We start from the raw sequence: 18,328 nt of genomic DNA, 5'->3' as shown, positions 1-18,328 counted from the left end.
AAAGATGTTCTTTTAGCTGTTATAGCCTCTCTCACTCACCTTTCAACCATGCTGATAGTTGTTTAGACTTCCCTTCACCTTTTCTAATGCATGGAATACATCTGCTCTTGGCTTCCAGGATGGTATTTTTAAATAACATTAGTGCCTGATCTAAACTCTTAACGTTTGCAGTTGCTCCTTTCAGTTTTTTCTTAACCATTTTCCTCATTTTATCATAGTCTCCTTTTTTGAAAGTTTGGTTTCTTAAGTGCGCTCTCTCCAGTTATCAAGTCAAATTTGATCATGTTGTGATCACTGTTGCCAAGTGGCTCCAACACTTTTACCTCTCATACCAAATCCTGTGTTCCATAAGGACTGGTCTAAAATAGTTTAAAACACAAGTTGCCATACTGGCTCAGACCAAGGGTCCATCAAGTCCAGCATCCTTGTTTCCAGCAGTGGCTAATCCAAGTTACAAGTACCTGGCAAGTACCCAATCATTAAGTAGATCCCATGCTTCTGCTTGTGTCTGTATAATTTATTTTGCATTTACTGGGTGAGGAAAAGGGATCTCAAGTATCACTATGGGGCAGAGGAGGGAATGAGAGAACAGAAGTTCCCTGTACGTACCCGGATCAGTCCAGACTCCTAGGTTTATTCATCCCTGCCAGCAGATGGAGACAGAGAAAAGCCTTGCTGACACTGCTTGATAAGCCCTGGAGCCACCTGCAGCAGATCAGTATTTCTTTGTCTCCAGCAGATGGCTGGTGCATAAACCTGCAGTCTTTTCTTTAGCTTTTCTTTTCTGGGTGAGCCTTTCTCCCAGGGGGTTGGTTCCCTTTGGGAACAATTCCCTCTTTCGGTTGAGGTGGACCAGCTGAGGTCCAAATTCTTCCGTGGGGTTTAAATCTGGTGGTCCAGATTCTTCCCCTCACGAGGCCGGCCGTGTGGCTTTCAGCCCCTTTTTTCTTCTTCAGGAGTTCCTTTCCTCCTTGTTTTTGTGGCTGATCTGAGCTGGACAGCTCCTTTCAGCTCTAGGAGAGGAACTTCCCTGTTCTTTTTAGTAAAGTTAAAAAAAAAAAAAAAAAAAAAGAATAGGACGGCTGAGTAGTAAGGCTCTGGGGCGACTCCCCACCCCCGTTGATCGTGCTGGTTCTTTGTTTTGATTTTTTTTTTTTTTTACACTTCTTTCTTTCATCTCTTTGGGGATTATGGTTTGCGGCTCGGCTTGCAGCGCGTGTGGGGCAGTCCCGGCACAGGTGCTGCAGTTGGACTGGTTATGCATGCCCCTGCGGGCTCTGGGTCTGCTGGCTCCCTCGTGGTGGGAGTGGCGGCCATTTTGGTGCCGGATTCACGTGTACCGCCATGTTTGGAGGGGGAGGGGGATTTCCCTCCGTGGCTCTCCCCGGTCCATCCGAGTCCCCTGGAGGAGGAGGGGGCGCTAATCAGCAGATCCCTTTGCCTCAGGGGCATGGGGGAGTCCAGGTTCCTGTTTTAGCTCCGGGTGTGTGTCCTTCCTCCCCGATTTTATTCTCCTGTTTCATCAAGCCTATCTGGCACAGCAGGAAGGTCTAGGATGCCCACAGTTGCCCCTGGCACCTAGGGATCTGTGCCTTCAGCCTCCAGGGGCCGCGTAAGGGTCTACATGGTCGCGTGACTTGGGGCGGCGGAGGGCTCAGAGGTCCCAGTCCCTCCGGCAGGAGCAGCGACAGCTTCGGCAGTACAGGATCTGGGGTCCCCGGACTTTGTTCAGGGAGATGACATGGGGACACCTTCGGTTGCGGAGGGTGATGACCCCAAGATTCTCTGTTTGTTCCGGAGGGAGGAGTTGGAGCCTCTGCTTCTTCAAGTTTTTGAGGAGCTGGGGTTGAAAGCTCCTTAGGAGGTTCTGGAGGTGGATGGGGTGGACCCTGTCCTAGATCGCCTTAGGGCTCCTCCTTCCGCCTTTCCTTATCATAGGTCTGTGCGGCAGTTGCTAGAGCATGAGTGGGATTCCCCAGACTCAGGCTTGAGGGTGGGTAGAGCGATGTTGAAACTCTACCCCTTGCCGGAGCAGACCTTGGAGCTTTTTGCGCTTCCACAGGTTGATGAGGCAGTTTCCACTGTCACTAAGAAGACTACTATTCCGGTTGCGGGAGCCGCAGCCCTTAAGGATGTTCAGGATCAGAAGTTGGAGCTTCATCTCAAGAGGATCTTTGAGGGGGCGGCCTTGGGGCTGCGGGCCACCATTTGTTCCAGCTTTATGTAGAGAGCATGTTTGTACTGGGTCCAGAGTTTTCAAGACAGGCAGACGCATCCTGGATCTGACATGTCAAATGCAGATTATGTGGAGGCGTCGGTTGTATATATAGCTGATGCTCTTTATGATTTGGTGCGTTCGCTCTCTCGAATTATGAGTTCCGCTGTAGCGGCCCAACTTTTGCTGTGGCTCCATCATTGGTCTGCGGATGTGTCTTCTAAGGCCCAGTTAGGTTCTTTGCCCTTCAAGGGTCGTCTGTTGTTTGGGGAGCAGCTGGAACAGCTGATAAAGCAGTTGAGTGAAACGAAGGTTCACAAGTTGCCGGAGGACAAGCCTAGGAATCTCAGGCTTTTCAGTCCCGGTCGTGTTTTAGGGACGGCAGATGATCTCGTCCTTCTAGCGGTCCTGTGGTGTCGCAGTCACAGAAACCCTTTCAACCTCGGAGTTTGAGTTGGGGTCAATCCTTTTGGGGTGGCCGGAGACCTTTCAGGGCCCCCACAGCTGGGGGAGCTGCTGGGGTCAAGTCCTCCCAATGAAGCAAGGCCGGTTCACTCCGCTGTTCCCTATATAGGGGGCCATCTGGCAGAGTTTTACGGGGAGTGGACCAAGTTTACGCAGGATCAGTGGGTCCTCTCAGTGAAAAGAGACTGTTTCGAGTTAGAGTTTGCATGTCCCGTTCGCGACCTATTCTTAGTCTCCGCCTGCGGGTTTTCGGCGAAGCGTCGCGCGGTTTGGGAGACTTTGCGCAGGTTGCACGAGTTGGGGGCGGTGATCCCAGTGCCTCCGCACGAGCGGGGCAGAGGTCGTTACTCCAACTACTTCGTGGTGCCGAAAAAGGAGGGCACGTTTCAGCCCATTCTGGACCTCAAGTCAGTTAATGCGTCCTTAAAGATACCGCGTTTTCGAATGAAGACTTTACATTCAGTGATTTGCGGTGGTGTGCTTTCGAGAGTTTTTGGCTTCCCTAGATTTGATGGAGGCGTATTTACATATTGCCATTCGTCCGGATCATCAGTGCTTTCTGAGGTTCGCAGTGCTGGGTCAGGATTTCCAATTCCAGGCTCTCCCCTTCGGACTGGCCACAGCTCCTCGCAAGTTCACCAAGGTAATGGTGGTGGTGGCAGCAGCTCTTCGGCACGAAGGGGTGCTGGTGCACCCTTATCTTGACGATTGGCTGATTTCGGAGAAATCGTTGGATGGCTGCCGTTCTTCAGTACAGAACGTTATTCATCTGCTAGAGTCACTCGGCTGGGTGGTCAATCGGGCGAAGAGTCATTTGGAGCCGTCCCAGACAATCTACTATCTCGGGGCTTGTTTTGACATGAGGCAAGGCAAAGTGTTTCTCACAGAGGAGAGAATGTTCAAGCTACAGTCACAAGTTCACCGCTTATTGGCGTTGAGGGTGCCCCGAGCCTGGGGTTGTTTGCAGGTTCTGGGGTCGATGGCCTCAATGCTGGAATTGGTGCTGTGGGCCTTCGCACATATGCGACCACTTCAGAGGGCCCTGTTGGAGAGGTGGAATTCTCTGTCGCAGGCTTTTCATTTACCAGTCTTGCTGGATGCGTCGGCACGGAGCAACCTCTTGTGGTGGCTACAGTTGTCCAATCTGCAGCTTGGTGGTCTGCGAGTGGCAGTCGGCCCAGGGCACTTGGTCGGCGATAGAAGTCTCGTGGCCTATCAATCAGTTGGAGACCAGGGCGGTACGGCTGACACTTCGAGCCTTCCTCCCCCTTGTTCAGGGTCGATGAGTCAGGGTTCTGTTGGACAATGCGATGACAGTAGCTTACATCAATCGTCAGGGTGGCACCAAGAGCCAGGGGGTGGCCCTGGAAGCTCAGGAGCGGTTTCTCTGTGCAAAACTGTACTTGGTTCAGTTAGCTGCATCTCATATCGCGGGCGTTGACAACGTTCAGGCCGATTTTTCTCAGTCATCAGAGCCTAGGTCCTGGCGAGTGGGAATTGGCAGAGTCTCCAATGTGGCTCATCTGGAACAGGTAAGGTTGTCCTCACGTCGATTTGATGGCGACTCGGCTCAATGCGAAAGCTCCTCGGTTTTTCAGCCGAGGGGGTCGACGCTCTGGTAGTGCCTTGGCTTCGGAGGATCTTGCTTTGTTTTCCCTCCGTGGCCTCTAGTGGGCAAGGTGTTGTGCCGGATAGAGAGGCACCCCGGGAAGGTGATCCTAGTAGCTCCGGAGTGGCCGCGTCGACCATGGTTCGCAGATCTTGTCAATCTAGTGGTGGACGGTCCTCTGCACCTCTGTCATCTTCCAGATCTTCTTCATCAGGGTCTCGTATTTTCCAACCAGGCAGATCGCTTTTGACTAGTGGCTTGGCTTTTGAGAGGCGTCGCTTGAGGCGGAGAAAATATCCAGAGCCGGTGATTGTTATGCTTTTGCAGGCTAGGAGGCAGTCTACCTCTCTCTCCTGTGTTTGGGTTTGGAAAGTGTTTGAGGCTTGGTGTACTGACCGAGGCATACAGATGGTTCGGGCCTCGATATCTCATGTATTGTCTTTCCTACAAGAGGGCTTAACAAAAGGCCTTGCTTTTAATTCTCTTAGGGTACAGGTAGCTCTAGCCTGCTTGCAAGGGAAGATTGAGGTATACTCCTTATCTTCTCATCCGGACGTACATAGATTTCTTCGGGGAGTTAAGAATTTGCATCCTCTGGTGTGGAAGGTCTGTCCCCCCTGAAACCTTTATCTAGTTCTGCGAGTATTGTGTGACTCTCCATTTGAGTCAATTCGGAGAGCGACCCTTAAGGATTTGACTCTCAAGGTCGATTTCTTGGTGGCCATCTGTTCCGCCAGAAGGATTTCTGAATTGCAAGCCTTGTCATGCAGGGACCCGTTCCTTCAAATATCTGATTCTGGAGTCACGTTGCTTCCTTTGTTCTGAAGGTGATCTCTGCCTTTCATGTTAATCAGACTATCGAGCTCCCAGCGTTCACAGAGTTGGATGAGTCTATGCAGCATGCTCGGGAGCTTAAGCTGATGGATGTCTGCAGGGCCTTGCTTTTTTATCTTAAGGTTACTAATGCTTTCAGGCAGTCAGATCATTTTTTTTGTTTTATGGAGCGGTTCGAAGAAAGGTGCTCATGCCTCCAAAGCAACTATTGCCAGGTGGCTTAAGGAGGCTATTGGGTCAGCGTATATTCTCAAGGGCCGTCACGTTCTTGAGGGTTTGTGGGCCCACTCGACTCGGGCTCAGGCGACTTCATGGGCGGAGGCTCAGTTGGTGTCTCTGCAGGAGATTTGCAGGCAGCAACATGGAAATCGCTGCATACTTTTGCGAGGCATTACCGATTGGATTTGGGAGATTCGGGTTCCCAGTCCTTTGATGAAAGTGTCTTGCGAGCGGGACTCTCCAGGTCCCACCCTCTCTAGGAAGCTTTGGTACATCCCAGGAGTCTGGAGTGATCCGGGTACGTACAGGGAAAAGAAAATTGGTTCTTACCTGCTAATTTTAGTTCCTGTAGTACCAATGGATCAATCCAGAACCCACCCGGGTTGGAGGGGGAGAGTCTTCCGCTCTGCTATAATCCTTTCAGCATACTTCTGTTCTTAGTTTGTTCATATATTACAAGTTTTTAATCAAGTTTTTTGGCACACAATGATTTTTGGCTTGGGTACAGATTAATACTGATCTGCTGCAGGTGGCATCCGGGCTTAACCATCAGTGTCAGCGAGACTTTTCTCTGTCTCCATCTGCTGGCGGGGATGAATAAACGTAGGAATCCGGACTGATCCGTTGGTACCAGAGGAACGAAAATTAGCAGGTAAGAACCAATTTTCTTATAAGGAATGGGGCAAGAATTTGAAAGTACTGGGAATGGGGAAGATTGAGGAAGAGGGTAGGATCATGAATCTGGGACAAATGGAGAACGAGAGAGATTCCTGGCTGAGAGAGGAGAGGAAGGAGTAGGAGGCAGGGATCCCAATGTCTGGTGAGAAATGAGGTAAGAAGGAAGGGAGATGCCAGGTTTCCTGGATAGAATCTGAGATCAAATGGAAGAGGCGTGGTCCAGTTCTGCTCTCCCTTGAATCTTCATTACCTCTTAACTTCCTGTTTAGACTGATTGACTGACTGATAGAACCCCCTTCCCTCCTGTCCCTGAATGACAGGAGGGGCTGGATTAGCGAGCAGAGTGGTTTTGCTATGTCTGCTCCAGCCTCAGCCCCTCGTTTCCTGACCACTAACTGGGAGGGGAGTGGCTGAAGCAGAGGTAGCAGATCTTCATAGAAACATAGAAGTGACGGCAGAAGAAGACCAACGGCCCATCCAGTCTGCCCAGCAAGCTACGCAGTTTATCCATTTCCCCCCCCCCCTTTTTTCTCCCTCCCACCCATCTCTATTGGCTTCCTGCACCCTCCGGCCCCAATTCCCTTCCACCCCTCCACCAATACAGAGAGCAGCGCCATCCTAGTGAGCATCCAGCTCAATCAGGGGTAGCAACCGCCGCAACCAGCAGGCCACACCCCTGCCCATTACCCACCCCTGTTTTGTTTGCTTGTTTGTTTTTTTTTAATTTTTTTGAGATGGCAGCCCTCCATCCTTCCGCTCCGTGAAGGTGGAACACCAACCACTGGCCACTGGCATCCCGCTCCGTGAATGCCTCAGTGGCTACTGCCGCTCCGTGCAGTGTTTTGCTGCCTGAAGGTGGAACACCAACTACTGGCCACTGGCATCCCGCTCCGTGAATGCCTCAGTGGCTACTACCGCTCCGTGCAGTGTTTGCTGCCTCCTCTCTATTTATGCCCACTAGACTTGATGGATCCATCAGTTGGCCTGCTGCCCCCCAGAAGTTTGCCGCCCTAAGTACAGGCCTTGTGTGCCCATTGGCAAATCCAGGCCTGGGCAGGAGAGGGTTTGTTTTTAAAAAAAACCAAACAAAAAGCAACTTCCTATTTTAAACTAATTATATTCGGGCAGAAATATAGGGGTTCCCTGTACGTACCAGGATCAGTCCAGACGGTGGGTTATGTCCCCCATCCAGCAGATGGAGTCAGAACAGACTTCGAGGGACGTCACCAGTATAAGCCAGTGCTCCCTCTGCTGGGGCTCAGTATCTTTCTGACTCCAGCAGATGAGAGTTGGGGGATCCACGGTCTCCCCAGGCTGATTGGATTCTTTTTCAGGATTTCTCTTTATTTCTTCTCTTTCTTCCTTTCAGGTTTTCTTGTTATTGAGCTATTTGAATCAAGTTAAATTCTTTGAGGAAGAAAAAAAAAAAAAAAAAAAAAAAAAAAGGAGGTTTCTTGTTTGGAGGCGTGTCTTTCTGCCTTCTCTCTTGCTTCCTTCTCTGTTGCTTCCTCCGTTTCTGGGGTAAGTTTGGTTTTTTTGTTCCCCTGTGTTGATTTTTCCTTGTAGGGTTTTTTCTCTTCACAGGTTGTTGGAGCCCCGTGGTTGCCGGTGGGCCGGCTTCCACGTGTGGGCAGGCGATCCCGCGGCTTTGCGGCCTATTTTTCGCCTCCTCTTCGGCGCTGCAGGGATCCCTTTGGGGGGTTGTGCAGGCCCTCCGGCCCCCCCGCGGCACCTCCTTAGTGCCCCTGGCCCCCCCCCCCCCCGAGGCTTTTTTTGCCCGCTCCCGACGAGTTTTGAGAATGCCGCGGCCGTCTCGATGCGCGGCCTGTGGCGAGCCGGGGTCAAGGATTTCAAGGGAGGGGATCTGCGCGAGGTGCCTCCCGGGCGGGGAAGGCACCTCGCAGCCGGCAGCCGCTTTTTCCTCTCTCCCCTCCCCCCGGCAGGGGCGGCACGGGCCGGCCACTTCGCCGCCGTTGGCGGGAACGGCGGCCATTTTGCTCTCGCGGCACCTCGCTGCTGTTGAGGCTGTGACCGAGCGGAGGGATTTTCGGGAGGTCTCACCTCCGAATTTATCCCCGGAGGGGGGCTTGTCCGATCCTGGGCCCTCGGAGGTTCCTTCCTCGGACCCCCCTCCCAGCTTGCCTCGTTTTTCACCTGAGTTTATTCTACTCATGCATAGTGCGTACCTTCAGGTATTGGGGGCTCCCGGGGACCTGGCCCCTCGCCCTCCGCCGGCAAAGACTCCTCGGGTGCCCGTGGCTCCTCCTGGGACGCCCCCTGACCTGGTTGGGTCGGTGTCCGGGGCCCCAGCTCCTCTTCCGCGTCCTCGGCCTGCCACGGGAGCGGCGGCACCGATCTCGCCACCCTCACCGGATCCCGCGGACCCTGCGCTCTCGGAGCTCCCTTCCGAGGGGGATGACCCGCTGGCACTCCGGATTTTCCAGCGGGACGAACTGAATGATCTGATACAGCAGATCCTTTTGGAGCTGGATCTTGATCCTCCTCCGGATCCGCCGCTCCCGGTGGCGCCCGCCGTCACCACATCGGCCAGAAAGGGGGACCCGGTTCTCGCTGCCCTTCGTCCCCGGCCTCGGGCATTTCCCATCCATGAGTCTTTCCTGCAGCTTCTCACCAGGGAGTGGGATACCCCTGAAGCCTCATTTAAGGTCACTCGTGCCATGGAGAAGTTGTACCCGCTGCCAGAAGACTTCTTGGATCTTATCAAGGTTCCCAAGGTGGATTCGGCCGTCTCGGCGGTCACCAAGAGGACGACGATCCCGGTCACGGGCGGCACGGCGCTCCGGGATACTCAGGACCGCAAGTTGGAGGTATTCTTGAAGAAGGTTTTCGAAGTATCCGCCTTGGGCATGCGGGCTGTCATGTGTACCTCACTGGCTCAGCGGGCCAGTCTCCGGTGGGTGCAACAGTTGCTGACTTCTCAAGCGTTACCACCGGACGAAGCCGCGCAGGCTGACCGCCTGGAGTCCGCGATAGCCTATGGGGCCGATGCCCTGTATGATCTCTTCCGAGTACAGGCGCGTTCCATGGTATCGGTGGTGGCGGCTAGGAGGCTCCTTTGGCTCCGCAACTGGGCGGCGGATGCCTCCTCTAAGTCGAGCTTGGGGTCCTTGCCTTTCCGCGGAAAATTCTTGTTTGGAGATGACTTGGATCAGATCATCAAATCTCTCGGGGAGAATGCTGTTCACCGACTCCCTGAAGACAGACATCGACCCTCCAGGGCTTTTGCGTCTACCCGGACTAGAACCCGAGCGCAGAGGCGCTATAGGTCGTACAGGCAGCCGGGGACCCGTGCTGCCGCCTCCTCCTCCAGACCCCAGACCTGGTCTCGGTCCTTTCGGGGGCGCCACTCCGCCCGTGACGGCTCCGGACAGGGTCCTCCTCCACCAAAGTCGTCCCAATGATGCCAGATGCCCCCACTCCCCCACGCCCAGGATAGGGGGTCGCCTGGCGGATTTTTACGGGGAGTGGGTAAGGATATCGGCGGACCAGTGGGTTCTGGACACTATAAGGGACGGCTACGCTTTGGAGTTTGCCTGTCCTCCCAGAGACCGGTTCCTCTTCTCCCCCTGTGGCTCAGGCCTCAAGCGGGCGGCGATACAGCAGACTCTGGATCGACTACAGGACATAGGAGCCATTGCCCCCGTCCCCTTCGGCGAGGTGGGCTCGGGTCACTATTCTATCTACTTCGTCGTGCCAAAGAAGGACGGTTCCTTCCGGCCCATTCTCGATCTCAAGGAAGTCAACAAGTCTCTGCGAGTCAGCAGGTTCCGCATGGAGACGCTGCGCTCGGTGATTGCAGCGGTTCATCGAGGGGAATTTCTGGCCTCCTTGGATCTGACGGAGGCCTATTTGCACATTCCCATCCTGCCGGCGCATCGTCGTTTTCTCCGCTTCAAGGTTCTGGGCTAGCACTTCCAGTTCACAGCTCTCCCGTTCGGTCTAGCGACAGCGCCTCGCACCTTCACCAAGATCATGGTTGTCGTTGCCGCGGCTCTCCGCAGGGACGGGATACTTGTCCATCCCTATCTGGACGATTGGCTGATTCGATCGAAGTCCTTTGCCCACGGACAGGAGTCGGTGGCCAGGGTGGTCCAGGTCCTACAATCCCTGGGATGGGTTGTGAACTTCGCCAAGAGTTCTTTGGTTCCTTCTCAGCGCCTGGACTTCCTGGTGCCAGCTTCGACACGCTGCAGGGCAAGGTGTTTTTGCGTCCGGACAAGGCTCAGTCGTTGCGGGAGCATGTCTGTCATTTTTCAGCTTTGCAGGAGCCCACTTCCTGGAATTATCTTCAGTTGCTGGGAGTGATGGCGTCCACCATCGATATGGTGCCCTGGGCTTTTGCGCACCTGCGCCCTCTGCAGGCGTCCCTCCTCTCCAGGTGGAAACCAGTGTCCCAGGATTATCTGGTGATCCTTCCTCTCCCCTCTGTCGCCAGGGACAGTCTGGACTGGTGGCTGGTGCCGACGAATCTGGCTCAGGGTGTCTCTCTCGATGTTCCCAATTGGTTGGTGGTCACCACCGATGCCAGCCTCGTGGGCTGGGGCGCCGTCTGCGACCGCAGCGCAACGCAGGGAACGTGGTCCCCGACAGAGGCGACCTGGCCGATCAACCGTCTGGAGACCAGGGCGGTGCGGCTGGCACTACAGCGGTTCCTTCCCCTGGTGCGGAACAGGGAAGTACGAATCCTCTCCGACAACGCCACCACGGTGGCCTATATCAATCGACAGGGAGGCACGAAAAGCAAGCATGTCTCCCTAGAGTCAACCCCCCTAATGGAGTGGGCGGAAAGGCATCTAGTCAGGATCGCAGCTTCTCACATCGCCGGAGTGGACAATATCCAGGCGGACTTTCTCAGTCGTCAACAACTGGATCCCGGCGAATGGGAGCTCTCTGCCGAGGCGATGCGGCTGGTGATTCAGCGGTGGGGCGCACCGCATTTCGATCTGATGGCCACGGCCGCCAACGCCAAGGCACCTCGGTTTTTCAGTCGCCGGAGGGAACGAGGCATGGAGGGGGTGGATGCCCTAGCCCTTCCGTGGCCGACTCGTCGGCTGCTCTACGTCTTTCCTCCGTGGCCCCTGGTGGGCAAAACGCTCCGCAGGATAGAAAATCATCAAGGTCCTGTGGTACTCGTCGCTCCGGAGTGGCCGCGCAGGCCCTGGTTTGCGGACCTTCTCCAGCTGGCGGTGGACGGCCCGCTTCGGCTCGGTCATCTTCCTCGGCTCCTGCGCCAGGGTCCAGTATATTTCGACCAGGCCAAACTCTTCTGTCTTGCGGCATGGCTTTTGAACGGCGCCGCCTTCGACGCAGGGGCTACCCTGAGGCGGTAGTTTCTACAATGCTGCGGGCCCGGAAGTCTTCTACTTCTGTTGCTTATGTGCGAGTTTGGAGAACGTTCGACGTCTGGTGTTCTTCCAGGGGGATCCGACCCACGGAGGCGTCTGTCCCGTCGATTCTGCAGTTCCTTCAAGATGGTCTGGATAAGGGACTCGCCTATAATTCCCTACGAGTCCAGGTGTCGGCCCTGAGTTCCTTCGTGCGCGCGGATGGCTCTCTTCTCCTGCAACCGGACGTTGCCCGTTTCCTCAAGGGGGTCAAACATGTGCGCCCTCCTGTCCGGGATCCTTGTCCCTCCTGGAGTCTCAACCTGGTGCTTCGAGCCTTGTCAGGGGCACCTTTTGAGCCGATACGTGGAGCGACCCTCAAGGATCTGACTCTAAAGGCGGTCTTCCTTGTGGCCATCTGCTCCGTGCGTCGTGTCTCGGAGCTACAAGCGTTGTCCTGCAGGGAGCCTTATCTCAGGTTCACGGATTCCGGAGTCTCCCTGCGCACCGTACCTTCCTTCCTTCCGAAGGTTGTCTCGTCTTTTCACTTGAATCAGACGGTGGAACATCCGTCCTTTGGACCCAGCGAGCCTAGGTCTCTTCGTCTCTTGGATGTCAAGCGCACCTTGCGTCACTATCTGGAGGTGACCAATGATTTCCGGCTCTCAGATCATCTCTTCGTTCTCTGGTCCGGTCCGAAGAAGGGGTGTCAGGCCTCGAAGACAACGATTGCGCGATGGCTTAAAGAAGCTATCTCGGTCTCCTACATTGGAGCTGGCCGTATTCCGCCTAGCGGGGTTATCGCTCATTCCACCCGCTCACAGGCGGCGTCCTGGGCGGAATCTCGCTCCGTCTCCTCCCAGGAGATCTGCCGAGCAGCGACGTGGAAGTCGCTGCATACCTTTTCACGACATTATCGACTGCACCTGGCGTCGTCCTCCATGGGACACTTTGGTGCCCAGGTTCTCCGAGCAGGGCTTTCAGGGGCCCACCCGGTTTAGGGAAGCTTTGGTACATCCCACCGTCTGGACTGATCCTGGTACGTACAGGGAAAAGAAAATTATTCCTTACCTGCTAATTTTCGTTCCTGTAGTACCAAGGATCAGTCCAGACGCCCACCACTCTGGGATCTTTCTGCTTCTGCTCGGTTCTGATGCCTGTCGATATCTTCTATTACCTGCTGTTTGTGCCTTGTTTCTGTTTTGCACAGCTCTCTACAAGTTGGGTTCTTACCGCTCGTTGGCGGTTCATTGTTATTGCAGTTTAGTGCCTGTCTTTTCAGGTATGTTGAGTAACTTGATTCAATCCCTTTCGGGTCCTTTGGGCTTTGCTATACGGGATACTGAGCTCCAGCAGAGGGAGCACTGGCTTATACTGGTGACGTCCCTCGAAGTCTGTTCTGACTCCATCTGCTGGACGGGGGACATAACCCACCGTCTGGACTGATCCTTGGTACTACAGGAACGAAAATTAGCAGGTAAGGAATAATTTTCTTATTCGAGGAATAAGGTCTAAAGAACTTAGAACAAACTGGAGAAACTGGCAAGTTAATAATTTGGAGTTTCCAGCTAACACGTGGCACGTTTTTAGTCACAGAAGAATGGCATCTGCGCAGGAGAGAGGGAAATCAGTAGGGCCTGATGGTGGTAAATTTCTGAATGCCCATAATAGTACAAAGTCTGTGGGGACTTTTCACTCGGGGACTTTGCCTCAGTTTTCAAAGTGCATATCCCTGAAGGTCTCCTGTCTCTGTCTCCCTTTGCTCCTCCAGGTCTGCCACTCTAGCCTCCAGAGATCAGGCTAGGAACTTTGTGTACCTTGTGTACACATACAACCTCTCACCAGCTAGGAGATAATGATACTTGTGGCACTCGGTGCAACTCTGCTTTCTTCCTTTGAAAATTATCCCTTAAAAATTACCCGCACGCATTTGCACCTGCTAATATGTACAGATTTTTTTTTTGAAAATTCAAACGTGTGTGCGTGCCAACCCCTCCCCTGGGAACACCTCTGCTCAATCCATGTAAAGTCCTGCATGCTGTGGTGCTATACCTGTAAGTTTATCCGCGTGCAGGGAAGACTGTTTAAAAAAAAAAAAAAAGCTGTTTTCCATGGGTAAAGCACAGTTTTTACCTGCGAAAATGGCTCTGGAAATGACCCTCTAAGAGCTGAAGTTTCAAAAGGATTTACGTGCATAGAACCTGGTTTTCTGCATGTAAATCGGCCTTTGAAAATTACCTGGGTGGGAGGGGTTGTATGTATAAAAAGTGATTTTGCGTGTACTTTTTACATGTGCTAGAAAGAGGCGTTTCAGGGGGTGAGGCATGGAGTTGCGGGCGAGGAACTCATTTACTCCCAAGGTGGCGTAAATGTATGCACAGGGGGTACGTGAGTAGTCGCTACTTCTCAATGCAAACTTGCATACACAAGGCTGCTGTGAAAATTCAGGCTGAAGTTTGTGTTCCCTTTCTAGAACAAGGGGGAGCTATTGTAAAATTACCCTCCTAATGCATAACTTAAAAAGCAAATACTTACTGAAGTAATGAAGCTACTAAGAGGGCAATTTACAAAGGGATGTAGGTGGGTGACTAAGTAGTCACCTGGCTAGATTGCTCGCCCTGGTTGAAAACTCTGCCCCTCAGAGTTTCTAGAAATATGTGTGGGCTTCTACAATGTGCTTCTTTTTTAGCCAGATTACAAAGAGGTATCACTGAAGTAAACCTTTTGGATTTACAAATCTACATGTTATGGTTTGCACCCATTCTGCCACCCAGGGATCCAAAACAGAAAGGCACTTTTTTCCTTTGCATCTTTTTATATGACATTTTTCTTTTGAAAATGGATTACAGAATCCTTGGGTGGGGAAGTGCTTGTGCACTTCGCACCTTTGCAGGCTGCTGAAAATTGGTCCCTAAATGTCCCCCATAAATTGTTCTCCACTCAGGAGCTGCAGCTGCTATACAGATGTGAGTCCTCCCAGTGCAATCTTTGTGGTTGCTCTGTACCTCCAAGGTCAGCAGTGCGGAATGCACTCATTCGGTGCCTTTTTGTGCACACTGAATTACTGCAGATTGAGAATGGGGCTGCAAAGCTCAGGATGTGACTGATGAGATTCAACAATAGTGGCGTTATAGTTATAGTCCATCCACACAGAACATGTCCTGAGTTATGTACTCTGTTTTCTGCTGTGCAGAAAAGTTATTTTAACTAGTTGAGTGCCTGTGAGCTGGGCGTGCCAAGGACCCACTCAGGATCTCATCTGTACCTGGTGACTTTTGTCAGCAGTTTAAAAGCTATATGTAGGTGAACTTTGTGTCTTTCACCGATAGTGACTTGACTTAATCCAACCTGCTGTTCTCTCTTAGATAAAGCAATGGTTCTGAAACATCATCCTGACAAGCGGAAAGCAGCAGGGGAACAGATAGCAGAAGGAGATAATGACTACTTTACCTGTATAACTAAAGGTAGGAGCACTGGATAAAGTCAGTGCAGACTCCAAATCTGTCTGCTTGAGTAAATGGAGCAGATCTGGTCTTTACATAGCAGTAAGCTGCAGGCTTAATGCAGATGGTAACAAGGGATTTGGTTTGGGATTGAGTCAGACCAGAAGGACTACGCCATAGTTTCTCATTCTTATGTTTCCTTACCGGCACTCTCGCATAGCAGTGAAACCATCCATGTATTTGTGGACTTGATTAGTCGTGGGGATTTTAGCAAATGACCTCCCGTGCTCAGACATAGAAGATAAGCTCTTCAGCACTGGGACAATGAAATATCCCATACAATGCCAGACTGCTGTATCACTAATAAATCTCATCTCGCAGATTCCCAGCACAGAGCCAGTAAATGCACTTACGAAGGGCACTCAGCAGTGAATATAACCGTCCATCCAGCCCTGGCTCGGTGTCCGAAGTTTAACTTAGTCTAATCTGTAACCACTGTGATACACCTTGAGCCCAGATTATTACTCTGTCCACCACTGTCTGAGCAGAGGGAGCTCAAGCAGCTAGTTCAAGTTCACATAAACTTAGTTGTAAGCTCCTTTGGACAAGCACCTTGTAAATAGCTAGATTATCTGGTCCTTTGCCATGTAATTTTCCGGCCGTATCTCTTTTTGGATTTTCAGCATATGAGATCTTGTCTGACCCTGTGAAGAGACGAGCATTTAACAGTGTAGATCCCGCCTTCGATAACTCCGTACCCACCAAAAGTGAAGCAAAGGAAAACTTCTTTGAGGTATTTTCTCCGGTGTTTGAAAGAAATGCCAGGTGAGAGATTTTCTTGGTCTATGTCCAGGGTTACATGCATGTAGAATCTGTGATATTTCTCATCACACGGCATTGCCCAATAGCAGAGTACTGCAGCAGTCAGAGAGAAGCGAAATATAATTGCCGCATTTCCTAGCATGCAGCCAGAATGACTCAGGACCAATGGGTTCTGCTCCCCTGCCAGCAGAAGGAGACAGTCAGATTTCAAAGCTGACATCACCCTAGATACACACCTGGAGTGACTTCAGCCCTTCAGTATTTCTCAGTCTCCAACAGACGGTGGGCGTATCTCTCCCTTTGGGGATTACTGTACTTTTTGGAAGGAGAAATTCTACATTTAAATTGGAGAAAAAATTGAGCCCCGCTGTCCTGTGGTGATACGTAAAGGTTCCTCCCCCAGTTGAGAATTCCTGAGGCGAATTCTGAGATCCCTCAGAGATGTGCCTTGGTCTGGTAGCTGGTTCCTGGTGTGGACTTTGCTAAGGCAGCAGGTGCAGGACACAGAGTGCGGTGGTGACGGCCAAAGCCCTCTCCCCCCACAGCTGGAGACTGTCTCTGTACTCAGCTGGTAAATGCTGAGCCCAGGTAAGTACAAAAAAACAAACAAAACCCAGAGGAGATGATTTACCTCCCAATTCAGAGATATTTGGAGGGGTTTCAGTAAGACTTCCTTCGGTCTCCTTGCTTGGCGCACTGTACTGACGTCGTTCCCAGTCCCATTGCAGTAAGGGAAAGTGGACTTCCGAGCGGGTTGAGTGGCCCCCCAGTGGGCGAGGCTCCACTTTAGGCTTGGTTAGCTGCGGCAGCACCATCTTGCACGCGGCTTTGTGCGTGCCGTGTTGTCCTCCATAGTACATCAGTACGTGCAGTGTGCATAAAGTTGCACACGTACATACGCGGACAACCTACTAAGTGCAGAAAACAGGTAAAACCGGGCGCATGGGCTGTGTGTGCACCTCGCCGCGTCCCACCTAGGCGCCCAAAATCTGAGAACATAAAATTTTAAGCACAAGCCAACAGAACACACGTCTCCAACAGATGGTGGGTGTATCTCTCCCTTTGGGCGTACCCGGATCAGTCCAGACTCCTGGGTTTTGCCTCCCCTCCAGTATATGGAGACAGAGAAGTTTTTGACTGTCACTGCCACTTAAGTTGAGGTGCCACCTGCAGTTTGTCAGTATTTCTCTGTCTCCAGCAGATGGTGGAGGTGCAAAATCCTGCAGTCTGAAAAAGAAAGCTATTAAAAAAAAAATAAATATATATATATATATAGACAGATTTAAGATGAAGACTCTATAGCCTCTCAGGGGGTAGTCTGGTCCTGGTGGGACTATCCTTCCTGGTACCGAGGCATCTGAGCAGGGGGTCGGAGACCTTGGCGCTCACTCCTTGCAGCCGCCAGGGTTGATACTGGGGAGCCCAGTTCACTCACCTTGCAGGGAAGAGTCAGGAGCCTGTAGCCAAAGATTGCTGATTAAAAAAAAAAAAAAAGTACACATTGTCGGCAGAGCCGTGAGGGGTATTCTTGTGGCTCTGGCAGCCAAGAAACATAAGCGCCTTTCTCTCTGTGCTGCTTGTATAATAGGGCTTCACAGTCTGACCTGGATTCCAACTTATTTCAGCACTGTGAGGAAGCCCAGGGAGAGTTCACTTCCCCGGACTTTGCTAAGCCCAGCTCCTCCCATTCAGAGGATGGGTTAGCCACAGCCTTAACTGAAGTAACCCGGATCTGAGGACCCTAAGGACTGGGTCATCCTTGGGAGTGGGAAATTCAGCAGCACCTTCCCCAGTACCTCCTGGGCTAGATATGGACCCGGCTGCCTTCTCTTGGGTGGAATCTTTCCAGAAACCTCAAGCCTTTATACAGGTGCAGTTTGTATAAAGGCTTGGAGTTGCCCCTGTCTGGAAGGAACCTCAGCCAGTAAGTCCTCTCTCTCCCAGTCCTATCGGCAGACCTCAAGGTATGCCTTGCCTCACCAAGGATATCTCTGGCAAGGACCTGGATGGCAAGGATGAAGAGGATACAGATTCCTTGGAATATGGAGGAATTCCCCCTGGTCTAGTATCATATCGGACCATGTTATGGTTTTTCTATAGAGAAGAATTTCTGGCCCTGATTTCCCTGCCACTGAAGATGCTGGGAGTTCCTGGGGCCGGGCTCTGATGGAACCAAAGAAGAATCCTATTCTAATTTCCCTACGGGAAAGCCTCTTGCTACTTTCCAGTACTGGAACCCATCCAAGAGTTGATTAACCTGGAATGTGATACCCCAGCAACAAGTTTTAAAGGGGGACGAGCTTTAGAAGCTCTATACCTACTGGATCCAGCAGTGAGAGAGTGTTTTGAATTTCCCTAAAATGGATGAGCTGGTCTGTGCCATTTCTAAGCGAACACCTATTCCAGCGAAGGGAGGAGCAGTCTTAAAGGATGCGCACAATAGACAACGTCCATCCTTAAACTGGCCTTTAATGCAGTAAAATGACATAGCTTGCTTGCTTGCTTGTGCATTGGTAGCTCGTTCGTGCCTGCTTCTCTCTCAGGGGGTGAATTCCAGAGCGATTATGAACCTGCCGCCACCTTTTTAGCTGATGTGTGTTCGGATTTAGTTCTTACTTCGGCCAGTGGAATGGCCTTAGTGGTGGCGGCCACCTATGGCCTCTGAATTGGTCAGGAGATGCAACCTGCAAGGCAAATC

At 52.1% G+C, this 18,328-nt stretch overlaps 1 protein-coding gene across 1 annotated transcript in view; it reads left to right on the top strand.

Moving 5' to 3' along the window:
- The window catches only part of DNAJC2 (DnaJ heat shock protein family (Hsp40) member C2), a 127,509-nt gene that overhangs the window by 13,817 nt on the left and 95,364 nt on the right, over nucleotides 1–18,328 (top strand). The window contains 2 exon segments of the mRNA XM_029615459.1: nucleotides 14,731–14,829; nucleotides 15,492–15,633. Coding sequence (XP_029471319.1) covers nucleotides 14,731–14,829; nucleotides 15,492–15,633 — 241 coding nt within the window.

The sequence above is a fragment of the Rhinatrema bivittatum genome, chromosome 9, assembly GCF_901001135.1.
Source record: "Rhinatrema bivittatum chromosome 9, aRhiBiv1.1, whole genome shotgun sequence".
NCBI classification, from domain to species: domain Eukaryota; kingdom Metazoa; phylum Chordata; class Amphibia; order Gymnophiona; family Rhinatrematidae; genus Rhinatrema; species Rhinatrema bivittatum.
The sequence above is the reverse complement of the archived record's forward strand: the minus strand, read 5'-3'. Positions and strand labels throughout refer to the sequence as shown.